This window comes from Sander lucioperca, chromosome 4 (genome assembly GCF_008315115.2).
Source record: "Sander lucioperca isolate FBNREF2018 chromosome 4, SLUC_FBN_1.2, whole genome shotgun sequence".
Taxonomy (NCBI): domain Eukaryota; kingdom Metazoa; phylum Chordata; class Actinopteri; order Perciformes; family Percidae; genus Sander; species Sander lucioperca.
Window position 1 is genome coordinate 31,171,977 of NC_050176.1, and position 12,948 is coordinate 31,184,924.

Below are 12,948 nucleotides of genomic sequence, written 5' to 3' on the forward strand. Positions count from 1 at the left end.
TGGACAGATGTGCGATCACTCACATCGCCGAGTTCTAGTTAGGTGCTGTTGATACTGTAGTTTGGAGTCACCAAGACTCATAACTGAGTGTAGCAGCGCACGTACATCGCTCTGAAACAGTTTTTTTAAAATTTCCATTCCAATATTTTATGACTTGTACATTTGTGTACATAGATAATTTCATTTTTTTATAACAACACAACAGCAAGATGGAACTTAATTCTCTTTTAATTCTGCTGGAGGCTGCAGAGTACTTGGAAAGAAGAGACAGAGGTATTTCAAGAGCTAAACTGACAAGTTGACAGGAATTCTAGGCTAGAGATTATTTTGTGAATGGAGCATTAGGACGGCAGCTAGCTTAATCGTCTATCATAATGTAAAGTTTTAACGTACCCTGCCATAGTGCAGGTATGATGTCACTTTACAGACGATGGGTGCAAACTGGACCTATAACCAAATCCTAGAAAATAAGCTCTGTTTTATTATTTAAAGTAACGTTGTGTCATGTATTTATGAACTGTGTTTGATTTTTTTTCTAATACAGATAATGTGTTGTATCAGAATGAAGTATGTTTTTATATTAGCTCTTCGGAAATGAGTAAACAAGAGTGACATCGAGAATGAGCCAGTATCATAATGACAGACACACATACAATGGTCATGTAGCATTGACTGTTTTACAATATAGATCTTGCCGAAGGCTATCCAGCGCTATATTGATATATTGGAAGCGATTGCATTGATGATCGATCACGTTTTGTTCCTCTTGAAAACACGTTTTACCATTTCCCTGAATGACTCATTGCCAGCTTTTTTTATTCTTGCAGACACTACAGTAAATCATAACATTCATTTTGTTTTGTTTCCTCAATAGAGGCAGAACACGGTTATGCGTCTGTTTTACCGTACAGTAGCGACTTTTCCAGTAAGAAAACGAAAGCCTCGACAATTTCCAGAAAAACTCAGAACAATAGGTAAATATAAGTCTTGCTTGTTTATTTGTTTGTGTAAAGTGCCAGCTTATAGAAACACAGACACACATAGTGGAGTTGTTTTCATGTACACTGCCATATATTCTGCTGCTGCTGCTGCCTGGGCTGGGCTCTCTGTTTTGGTCTCTCCAATAAACACTGCCACGCGTACACTGTCAACTCTGCTGCTCCCACTCTCTCTCTCTCTCTCTCTCTCTGTTTCACACACACCTAAAAACACTCCCGATGCTGAGAGAAAACACACCCGACATGCATGTAACCTTTCGTTTCTGCACCCTGTCTCACACGGCTGTCATGCTTTCACCCTGTACCTTTTTTCATGTGGTTATAGTGTGTTTTGTATGTGTGTCTCTGATGTTAAAGGAAAGTCTTTTACCAAGGGGTCCCATGTAAGGACACACACACACACACACACACACACACACACATACACACACAGAGTTCATGGAGTCATTCATATGACTGCATCTAATATAGACCCTGCTGCAAGGCCATACAATTACACAAAGTAATAAAATTACATAAGTGAGTACATTGAAGTTGCTTTTTAGACCAGTTTGACAGCTGGTTAAAGGTCATTTAAACCTCAGCATGCAGGTTAACATGTAATTTTCATCACTAACATTAAAAGGCCTGTTCAGTAGGAAGGTCGCTAACGGGGCTGTTATTATATATTATTTTCATCATTGGTTAATCTGCCAGTTGTTTTTCTCGATTAGGTAATTCATTTTAATAGTGTTGCTTCTAAAATGTCAGAGAATAGTGAAAAAAAATGTCCAATATAATCCCAGGTGGCATCTTCAAATCCCTTGTTGTATCCAACAAACCCAAAGATATTCTGCTTGCTATCATATATGAGTTCATTGATAATGTAGTTAACGATACATTTTCTTACAATAATTGATTCTAAGCGATTAATCCTTTCAGCTCTAGTTGCTAACGACATGGTTGACACACCAGGTGGACCTTCACTATGCTGGTCAGACACGCCCTCATCAGGAATCCTTTTTCTTTAGATTCATGACCCTAATTTATGGACTTTTACATCCTAGGCTAGTTATTTTAGTATTATTTTTTATAGTTATTTGGCCAGGTGTGCAACAGTAGACCAGAAACATTTGCATGTTGTGTCCAGTTTCATTCCCAAGAACACTAGCACATGAAGATCTGATAAATAAAAAAAAAACACTTTCCTGTTGGCTAATATTAGTTTAGGGAAGCACAGCGAGCCTGATTTCCTCAGTAGTGAGTCTGAGAGTTATCATTGCACGTACAGCACGTTAACCTGCGTATCACTATTGTAATTACACTCCTGTATAAGGCGTACCGTTTTTGTAAATTTGAAAGTGATATTTTGTATACATTTTTTACAAATGAGAATGCAGTCTCCTCCACATTCCTTTGATACGGTCTCTGACAGAATAACACAATTGTGTATCTGTGTGTGAGGCTGTGTATAGGGATGTGGCAGGTAGGTGTGGTGGCTAAAACAGACACACACTGTGACAAACACCAGTCCACCAGGCTTCGTGCAGCAGACCTGCTCTTTCTTCATTGTTCTTGTGACTGCACTCTGGGCAAATTCCACAATTCTCTTTACACTCTCCAACAGGTTTTTTTTAAGCATCAACAGGATGCAGAGGGTAGTGAAGTAAAAACATTTTTTGTGTTTGAACTTAAACCGTATTTTCAGTTAAACAGAAGCTGGCTGTTGGTTCGAAAAGCACAATACTTTGCTTTGTGGAACCTTGAACTGGTGTTGTAGAGTTTGATATCCAAAATCTGCAAATTAAAACAGATCACATGTTTTGAAATGATGCTAAAAAAAAACAAACAGTTGGGAGTATTTCTGCACACAGAAAGAAGAAACCCTGGTGGAGTTTCCTTTTTTTACTCACAGACTGTTGTTAAATTAAAACAACAAAAAAAGAGGAAGACTTGGAATTTTATCACTGAGAGTTTTTCTGCTTCACCTCTTTGTCATACCTGATATGAAATTAAAAATATAAATAGCGCAGGTGAGCTCTGAGGATGAGCAACTTTGGCAGTTTTACAACCCATAAAAAGGGTGATATAAGGCTGATATGTAGGCCTTTGATCATCAGCGCCAAGTTTATGACGTCAGACAGAGTCTTTTGCATGCCGTGCCATTCTTTTACATAACATGTAAAGGTGTGTGGTAACTGGCTGTTATTACAGGTCTGTGTGCATTCCCTTCCTCTGCAAGTTGCCGTATGATTTCCTGGTCATGCCCTGTGCTAGACTGGGACGTTTCCCCAATTTGTGCAGATTTGAATAGCACAACTTCCTCCATGATGGAATAAAGCTCTTTGTCTGCCTTTTAGGCCAAGTTATTAGCCAAAGTGCAACATCCTGTGCTCCTTATGGGAGGATTTTGTGCATCAGCACATTATCGCAGTTGTATGGTCAACTGTAACCCTTTTTGGTGCAGTGAGCAGCGTCGCCGTGCAGACACCTCGGCCTTCTCGGCACTGCTGTGGGAACCACTGCTTCACGAGCACAAGGGCTCCTTAAATAGCGAAAAATCTGAAAAGGCTTGTTGTCAGTCTGGCCTTTTGTTTGGTGTTTTTGTTTTTATTGCCGTGGTATCCATGACGGCCTCATGAACAGAGGGCCTGTTTCAGATGGACTGCAGTGCCCTCGCTGTTCAGAGGCTCTCCTCGGAATAGCCCACACGCTGAGGAATTCTGCAGAGTCTAGGCCTCCAGACGTCTGAGTGTGTTTTTATCCCATGTCCATGCTGCTTTTCAACCAGCGTGCAGCAACTACAGCAGTGTGTGTGCATGCTGTTTGTATGCGTGTGAGAGCAGGCAGGGGGGGGTCACTCTCTCTCTCAGGGTGATTTTTGCCCTCTGCTGCACACTCTCTGACAGATGTCAAACAGACATGGAAAATATTTTGAAAAATAGACACTATTTTTGCACACTTGTCCTAGATGTCTATTTCCAGAACGTGTGACCAAGCCTTTACATTGCTTGCTTAAGGCCTGTTTTGGAGTATTACAATATTCTGTAGTAACATTTTAAAGCAACTCAAGCATTCAGAAACCCTAAAGCCACCTGGAGGCAGGAAGGCAAAAGCAGAGAAGAAGCAACACCCTTCTTTGATGTCTTGACACACTTTTCCTCTAAATGTTTCTCAGATCTGCTGTTACTCTGCATTCTCTTCCAAACTTCCGGCTTTCATCTGTCTTGCATTTAGATCAAAACATTTACTAATGTGATTTGAAGTGTGTGTAGTATTTAAGCACCCGCTGCCCTGACACCCCTCCCTTGTCTTTTGTCATTTCAGATCGTCGCACAACGAGCTGGAGAAACACAGGTAAGGTCACACCTGAGGCTTCTTGGCCTCCCGCATCTCTCACGTTTGTATGATTTGCGTACGTCTTTGCCAAGCGCCCTTGAGTTCCTAACATACTATGTTGGCTGCTGGCTGCAGGTAGACGTCAAGATATTTGCCTCTCAGTCAAAAGCAACCGATCGTATCAGAGGTCATCTTCAAAGAGATTTAATCAATTCCTTCCTCATGTCTAAAAATGGATAATAAGCTGATTTCAAAGAGCAGCTTTGTGTTGATCAGATCAGTCTCCATTTCATGGATGAAACTCGTTACCTTGTATGGAAAGGGAATCCTGTCAGTAATGTGATAATCCTGCCCAGGCTGACGCTCTGAACGGAGGCGGGATCATTGCTCCAAACTGAGAAGCCCAGAGATGACACACACACACACACACAGTGATCCCACTTTACTATCCCCAGCATGCATCTCGCTCTGTCACACCGCTTTCTTTCCCTCCCTTCGGGGTATAGCTCTCAGCTCGTGGTGAATTGATATCTGCACTCATTAAAGACACAGACGTCTGTTTTTGCTCTGTTTTGACTTCACCAAGAGGGGAAGTGACTTCGCAGATCCAAAGGAGTTTTTAGTCAGGAAGCAACACTCATACACTTTTTTTTTGCATCAAGGTCATCCCAAGCTGATTGTTAAAAACTGCTTGCCAGAGAGTATTTAGGAAACGGCTGATGTGACTATAAGCATGTGAGCAGAGGCTGAGATAGGTGTGTTTAGGTTGCATGTGCGTGACACACTGTCACCCACGTTGAGGGTTTGGGGTTTGCCAGTCACATGTCTGGGAGTGAGTAATAGATGTGTGTAGTGCAGAGAGAAACAAGTGCAGACATATTCCTCCCTGACCTGTGAGACAGAGGAGGCCCTGGCTGATCGCACTAAAGGTGTTGAGACACAACAGTTACCTCATGTCCGACGACGGGTGTGGTTGGTTACCAACAAAGTGACGTCCAGTCAAACTGACAAATGTGCCAGGAAAGTGTTCCGTAATCAATTTACTCACTTCCCTTGTCGTCACTATGGCCACTAGTTTCTCACTTATTCACTGATGTTTTGGCCCTGATGTAAGGGCTTAAATAAACAAAAATATGTTTAAATACTTTACAAGCAACGTGATATCATGACTTCACGTAAACATATACGGCACTTTTTTAAGCCAAGTGGTGTGTTATCTGTACGCATTTTGAGCTATCCGCGTGTATGTCTATGCTGTATACAGCGGACGGCAGTCTGCAACGTCACATCATGACTTCGGGTAAACATACACGCTACTTTCTAAAGCCACGTGGCGTGTTTTTCACGTAAACATACACGCCCGCTATCTGTACGCATTTTGAGCGCCGTATACAGCGGACAGGTTGGGTTTAGGAAAAGAAGAACCGGCCAAACGGCATTGATAAACACGCTAAAAAGTAAGTATGCGTCTCAATGACACGCCAAAATGGCATACGAATTGGCGTGTCATACATACGCCACTTAATGAGATCAGTCTGTTACAAGACACGCTGCACTGTCCTTGGTGACAAATGAGGCATCAGGCATATTTCAATTTCAATGTACTTTCCTGCTGTTATCTTTCTTTGCGCCCACGATGTTTGTACAGAAGAATGTCCACCTACGTATTTGTGATGACAGCCACCGCATTGACGAGGTATCATTGTGATCTTTTGCAATGTAATGCGTTGTTACTCCAACACACAGTATTAAATGTTGAAGCTGTAACTTTAGGCTTTAGCACGACCCTCTACAGAGCATGTGTATGTAGTGCATTATACCTGCTGTATTGCTGAAATTATTAATCGGTCAGTCAACAGAAACTGAATCAACAACAATTTTGACGCCCATGTTCAGTCATTTATCAAGCAAAAACGTCAAAACCAATGCTGGTTTCAACTGCTCAAATGTGAGTATTTTTGTAGAATCTCTCAGTATTGTATCACGTGTATTGACTATCTTTTAGTTTTGGGCATATCGGCCCAACGAAACAAGCACTTTGAAGACATCGCATATGTTCAATGGGCCTTTTTCAGCGCTTTCTTACATGTCAGAAACCAAATAAATAATTGTCTGAAAAGATATTCAAGAGAGTAATTGAAGCCATCATTGCATCAGTTCCAACCCTACTAGTATGCTAGTCAAAGGAATGAATCCAACATTATTAGTCGGTTGGTCTCTATGACGGTTGATCTCATAAGAAAACCAAAAGTCTTCAGCTGTCCTGTTCAACCAGTTTAATGAGTGTGTGACCAGTTTGGAGCATCCGCTCAGAGCTACCGACCTGTTTAATCTTCAGCAGTCCCAGTATCGATTCCAGCAGCTCGACCTCCCTCACGCCCTCAGACGCCACTCCAGGGAGGTGCTGCTGTTTGAGCCCTGACTCACTGTCTTTGTTTGGTTAAGTGTCGGTGTGTTTGGTTCATGCTGGTGCAGCACAGAGCCACCCTTGTACTGTATGTTCACGTGGTAGGCAAAAAGTGACCGATAAATGTCGGGTTTAGTCACCGGAGGCCTCAACTGTGATGTAAATAGCACAAATAATGTGCTCAAACACTGAGGTTATTTGAGGATCGATACCCAGCCCTACTTTCAAGCTATCTGCCCATTTTAAGCCAGTGTCTAATGTGATAGCTTTCAAATGTGTTTCTGCTTATATTTTTCCATTTCCTCTGGACATCAGGCTCACTCACTGCCGCTGCTGCTCAGCGATCTTATGCATACTAGGTGTCTCTCACGAACCTGAATGCAGTCAAGAGGCACCCTGCATATATTTGTGTCCTGCTATCAGAGTGAGACGTCTGGGTGGGTGCCAGCAGCGTCCCACAGGGTCGCCTGTCCTGACACAACCTGCTTATCTGCTGCAGCCTGAGTGCAGCCGTGACAGCTCTGTATAGACTGTCTAGATGGTGACTCTGCTGCTCTCTCTCTTGTCATTGCATTGGCACAGGCTGGAGCTGCAGAGCATCAGCTTGACATTTCCGTGAAACCAAATGCTACTGTGTGTGGTTGGTCTCCGCTGGCATTACTTCCTTCCCATTTCTGACTTTAACCGCTCTTGATCACGTCTATGACGACTTGTCAGTGCCACAAGTTTCCTTTTCTAGAAACACCAAGAAATTGCAAAACTACGGACGTTTTGTTTTCCCACACATCACCTGTTTACAGGAAATCCAGGCGTGTAGGGCCGGTATGTTTGGTATGTTTGGTATGTTTGGTATGTTCGTGCTGCTTCCCTTAATTGAAAAAAGGATTTACATCTCTATTTTTACCTTTTCCAGACACCGCCCATGGCTGTCAGATGCTCTCGGTTTCATTTCTGAGATCACTCAGAAATGATGCTTAAAAGTTTGCAGATTGATTTCAACAAACAGTATTTTCTTACTATATATATATATCATACCGTGGATAATGTACAGCAACTATGGGCCACCTATTGAACTTAACTCTAAATTTTCATGTACTTCATGGACACAGGAGCAGCCACTCAGTTTGTCACGGTCTAATCCTCTCTCTAATTAAATTTACTCTCCCGGTGTCTTCTACTCCCAGCTGTGATGAATGACTTATATGGCTTTGAGCAACTCTTCCCCTCGAGTGAAGAAGCTCCTGTGTGTGTGTGTGTGTGTGTGTGTGTGTGTGCGTGCCAGTGCTGTTTGAGTTATGGCGGTGTGTCGGTGGGAGGGAGAGCCATCCCACAACCCTGCTACTTCACCTCTTTGCCTTCTACTCTTTTGTCTCCTTCTTTCTCCAGAGACCACATCTGTTTTATCTGTTATCGTTTTTCTCCTTAGTCCGGCTCTCCTTTTTCACCCCTAAAAGTGTCTGAGTCAGCAGAAACCTGAGGCAGCAAGGAGGAGAAAGGCAGAGCTACCTCCTCACCGAGGGTCTTTATCACTCTTTACTGGTCCTCTTGTCAAAACTGGGTTTATGTGGAAGACGCCAGGCTTTGATAGGCCTGTTAATCTTCATTTTAATGTGGATTGTAAACTACACAGCTATTGTGAATACAATTGAAGTTAAGGCCATATTATGTCCACATCCTGCTTTTTTTCCAGTTTAGGTTTTAGTGTGGCATTCACATGCTTGCATGTGACATTTGTACTTAACTTCCTTAACCCTTGTGTTGTCTTCCATTCGACCATGTACCTGTCGTCCTGAAAATCAACACTTTGTCTGACGTTTTCGTCTCTTTTATCGACACTTTTGTCTCTTTTTTCAATGTTTTTGGCTCTTCTTTTATGTTTAACGCTTCTTTTCACTACCATTAATAAACACCACTAACACCAACTTATTACCAGTTTTACACTCATTTTTGGAATTCATGGTCACTACACCTCATTTATAGGAAATGATACCTAATTCTTGAGTTAAAAAAAAAGCAGAAAGTATGAATTATTTAGACTCATATTAAAGGAAGGATAATTACAGAAGGGTAAATGTCAATGTTCAGTCTGGTTTTGAAACATTTTTTTTTTTCAGATGCTAATTTCTTTTTATAAAACACCCACAAGTCAATGAAAGTAGAGATCCTATCTTTTGTTGTACTTGCGAAGCGCGATGTATGGAATCATCCAAATTTGGTAGTTAAAAAGAAAACCATATTTCTGATATAGACATTTTGAAAAACGGGTCAAATTTGACCTGAAGACAACACAAGGGTTAAATGTCACACTGTTGGTTATATTCCTCATATGTGTAGTGACCAAGAGTCATTAGGTTTGCATGGGCAGCTAATGACTCAGAATAATGAATGATGTACTGTAGATGGGCTAATCATTAAGGCATGTGTAGACCATGTAGTAATTTGTATCAACACCTATAACATGAAATCAGTGACTGATGATCTGATATTAAAGTGTGCTTGAGGTTTGCCATGTGGATACAATCCTCTATATCAAGGTTTATGTAATTTTATATTTTGATATAAATATATGTAGGACTGAAACTAATAATGATTGTCATTATTGATCAGTCTGCCGATTATTTTCTTGATTAATTGTTTCGCCTGTAAAGTGTGAGAAAGTTGTGAAAAATGTCCAACAAAATATCCCAGAGCAACGATTAATTGATTATCAAAATAGTTGCCAATTCATATTTTATTACTTATCGTTTCAGGTTTAAATGTATGGATTTCGTGATATATAGTTTCGTAGATAAAATAACCAGATGGGAATGTCTGTGTCTGGCTACTGGATAAAATAACAATTTGATACCATAGTCCTGAAAATCCAATTAATTCACAATACAACATAATTGCCATAAAGTAGCCCTGCTATGGAGAAATACAACCAGATATATTAAAGGGATATCTTCGTTAATATGGCAAAATCTTAGAGGGCTTAGCCTACACATTTCTATTCTCTCCTGGTGTATTTTGTCATATTACCCAGCCTTACGACAGACTGGGTTTGTCCAAATTGTTATTCATTTACTGAAGTCAGTGCACATAGCTATAGGACAGTCTGGGTTGTAACTGTTGAAAGGCTGGATGTGGACAAAGAATAAGAAATAGGCTACAGCTGGAGGTCAGCAGCAGAGGTCCCAAGTGGAATTTCTTTGGCTTACTCAGGTCAAACCCGGCAGCAATCACAGATTGGCTGCACATATACTATCTGTGGACGATTAGTGTGTTAGGATGATCTGTGCAGGCTTTTTGTACACTGACACAGAGATATTTGAGTAAGTGTCAGTGACTGCCGCAGACCTACATTTAGGTGAGAACGTCCCTACTCCCTCTCAGGTATCGTTGCTGCAGGGTACATCACGTTTCTGTGTCAGTAAACTTGGTTCACTGCCGCAAAGCAGCTGATGCTCATGAAAACAACAGTGTAGCTCGCATTTTAACAAGGTGTGTGCATAGCTTTGGGGTTTCAAGTACAAGAAAAAAAAAAACAATTCAAGAAGGAAGTGAAAAGGAGGAGAGCAGGGAGGAAAGTGAGTTGACTAAACCATTCATGGTTTTGTCCCAGGCCCTTGTCAGCCTGAGGAAGAGGACGAGGCGAAGACATTCTTGAGCGTTGCCGAAGGGAGGAATGGGAGGCAGCGTAGGATGTGGCTGCTTTGTGTGTGTGTGTCGAGCAGGCAGCCTGAAATTTAGGTCAGCAGAGTGTGCACACATACGCTGGAATGTGGAGTTAAGTAACCGAGGCGGTTAACGGGGGAGCCTGTTGGTGGATGAGGGTCACAAAACACAGCAGGCCGAATATTACTAGAATGCTCTGCAGCCGCATCTGCATTGGGTGCTGCTCGGTTTGTTTTGGCAAGCAGGGAGTCACAAGCGAATATTTGTTTGATAATGCATTGATAGAGTGGATTAGAGCTGCAGGCAGTCTGTCATTCATCTGCTTTAGACTCTCCTCTATTCTCTCTAGTTTAGTTGTTTTTATGTTCTACAACAGCAGTTTGTAACCTTCTTGGCTCGTGGCCCCCAAAATGACTCCTTGTCAACTGTCCTGTCAACAACTCCTTAGATTTATCTTGTGGCCTTTTAGGTGGGCCCAGACCCTCAAACAGGACCCCACCCAACTGATCTACAACCTTCGTTCCAGAAGTAAACAGCCAAACTTTTACAGAAAACATGGAAGTTGGAATCGTCTCTCATGCCACTAGATTCCTGTGTGTAGATCATTGATGAGGATTCATTAGAAAACCAGAGCTCTCCCCGTGTCAGGGGAATGTGTTTATTGAGCTCGCTGAACTTGTCTCTGCTAGTCAGTCCGACATTTGCAGATGTACTTTTCAATGCACGCAGCGGAAGGTAATTAATGTCCAGGTCTGTCATTTGACATTGTGTTGAAATGATTCGGAGATGCACAGGATACTCGTTCTTTACTCCGACCCCTCGCTCTGTTTGCTCACATGCTCTCCTCTTTAAATTCTATTTGACATCTGTTTCTCTGTTAACACCAGTGTAAGCTGGCTGTGCTGAGGAAGGGATTTTGTAATGATCCATGCTCGCACAGGGGATTGTTTCAGTACACGCAAAAAATGAATCTAATTACTAGGCATTCCCTAGCACACCCAGTGGAAATTCCAGTTTGTTTTGTGGAAATACTACGAGTGAACAACAAACTGCCTAATTCTGTAGTTTCCTGTTGTTTAATCACCAGTAAAGCACGCAGAGCTCTTTCTTTAGCGTAATTCCACGAGTTGTGAAGTAGCCAAGCCCCTCCCTCTGTCTGCACTGCTGTTGCTGGTGCATTTAAGTTTCTGTTTGCTGCTTGCGTGTGAGAGCAGAGTCATGTGAGAGCGAGCTCCATGTTCCTGCCATCAGGAGAATGTGTTTATGGAGGACTTGTATCCGTCTGTCTCGCCTGGCAGTTGTCACTGCACACAGAGGGTGGGTGTGGCGCCTCGATGACAGAAAACAAATAAAGCTCAACCCAGACGACTGACATTTCATTTCATATCAGGGTGATGAAAGCCTCTCGTTTCTCCCTGGGTGTCTTTTGTCTTGCTGACGTGGGCAGCATGGCCTACCACTCTGCCGGTTTCACACGAGCTGCTTAATTTTTCTGCCCACTTGTTTTCCAGAGACAGCACATCAGATCTCTGTTAAATGTAAACATGCTAAGGGCAGGGCCTGGAGGGTGACAGGGAGACTGATGAAGGGCAGCTGAAATGCCCAGTGTGTGCGTGCATGTGTGTGTGTGTTTGTGTGTGTGTGTGTTGTGTTTGTCGGCTGGGATTAATGTTAGGGTCCCTCACCACCTCAAGAATCCCTCCATCTGGCCTCGTACTCCCTAGGAACCTGCCAGCCAGATGTGGAGCCACTCTACTGGCAACCCCAAATTCCATCACCTAAACAGGGTGATCCACACTCACGCAATGCAGCTATTACTTTCACTTTACATAGCAGAGCCACACTGTAAAAGGGGGCTGATGCATAACTTTTTTTGCTTTAGGAAAGTTTTGGTGTACTTTTTTGTATCCTACTCAAACGTTAAGAAGAACACTGATAAAGCAAGGCTTTAAATAAATGTTCTACAAAATAAGCTATTTAACATGTGAAAGGGTAGTCTCGCTTTGCCAGACCCTCCTCCAAAGCGCGCTGAAGGAGGGTCTGGCTACTCCACATAGTATTCGGGGATGGGAGGAAAACATGCTCTGGTTTAATGGCATTTCTTTAAACCAATCAGAATCGTCATGGGCGGTGCTAAACTCTGCACAGAGCCGCTGCAAAATAGTCGTGTGAGAGAAAACTCAGATTGGACAGATAGGCTGGCTAGCTGTCTAAATCTACCATGCAGATCTGAGGTGCAGTCAACAATAGTCCTCATAAATCCACCGAATTTGAAATTCCAACACAAAAAAAGCGGAAAGAAACGGAAAATACATGCACCCGGCGGAATTTCCTGCAGCACCGGAGCAATCCCGGAAGTGGAACGCGAAGGATATAGACTAATGAAGGGGTACCATCAGTGTTACTAAATGATTGTCAGCACTGGATGAACAAACAATATGCCGTTTTTTTTTAAGGGATATGAAGAAACCAAAAGTATAATTCTAGTTTCTTACAACTTGAGTCTCATTTTTGTAGTTTTGGCCATCATTTATATCAGTAATAGTAAGATTCTACTCACCAAGTTAA

At 42.2% G+C, this 12,948-nt stretch overlaps 1 protein-coding gene across 2 annotated transcripts in view; it reads left to right on the top strand.

Moving 5' to 3' along the window:
- The first annotated feature begins 37 nt into the window (after positions 1 to 37).
- Positions 38 to 12,948, top strand: part of mxd4 (MAX dimerization protein 4) — a 36,624-nt gene continuing 23,713 nt past the window's right edge. For both annotated transcript variants that reach the window (XR_004897010.1, XM_031276739.2), the window contains exons 1-3: positions 38 to 273; positions 875 to 974; positions 4,305 to 4,334. Coding sequence is in view for 1 of the 2 variants with exons in the window: in XM_031276739.2 (XP_031132599.1) it covers positions 210 to 273; positions 875 to 974; positions 4,305 to 4,334 (194 nt within the window). In the remaining variant the exon portion in view is untranslated. The remainder of the gene's footprint in view (positions 274 to 874; positions 975 to 4,304; positions 4,335 to 12,948) is intronic.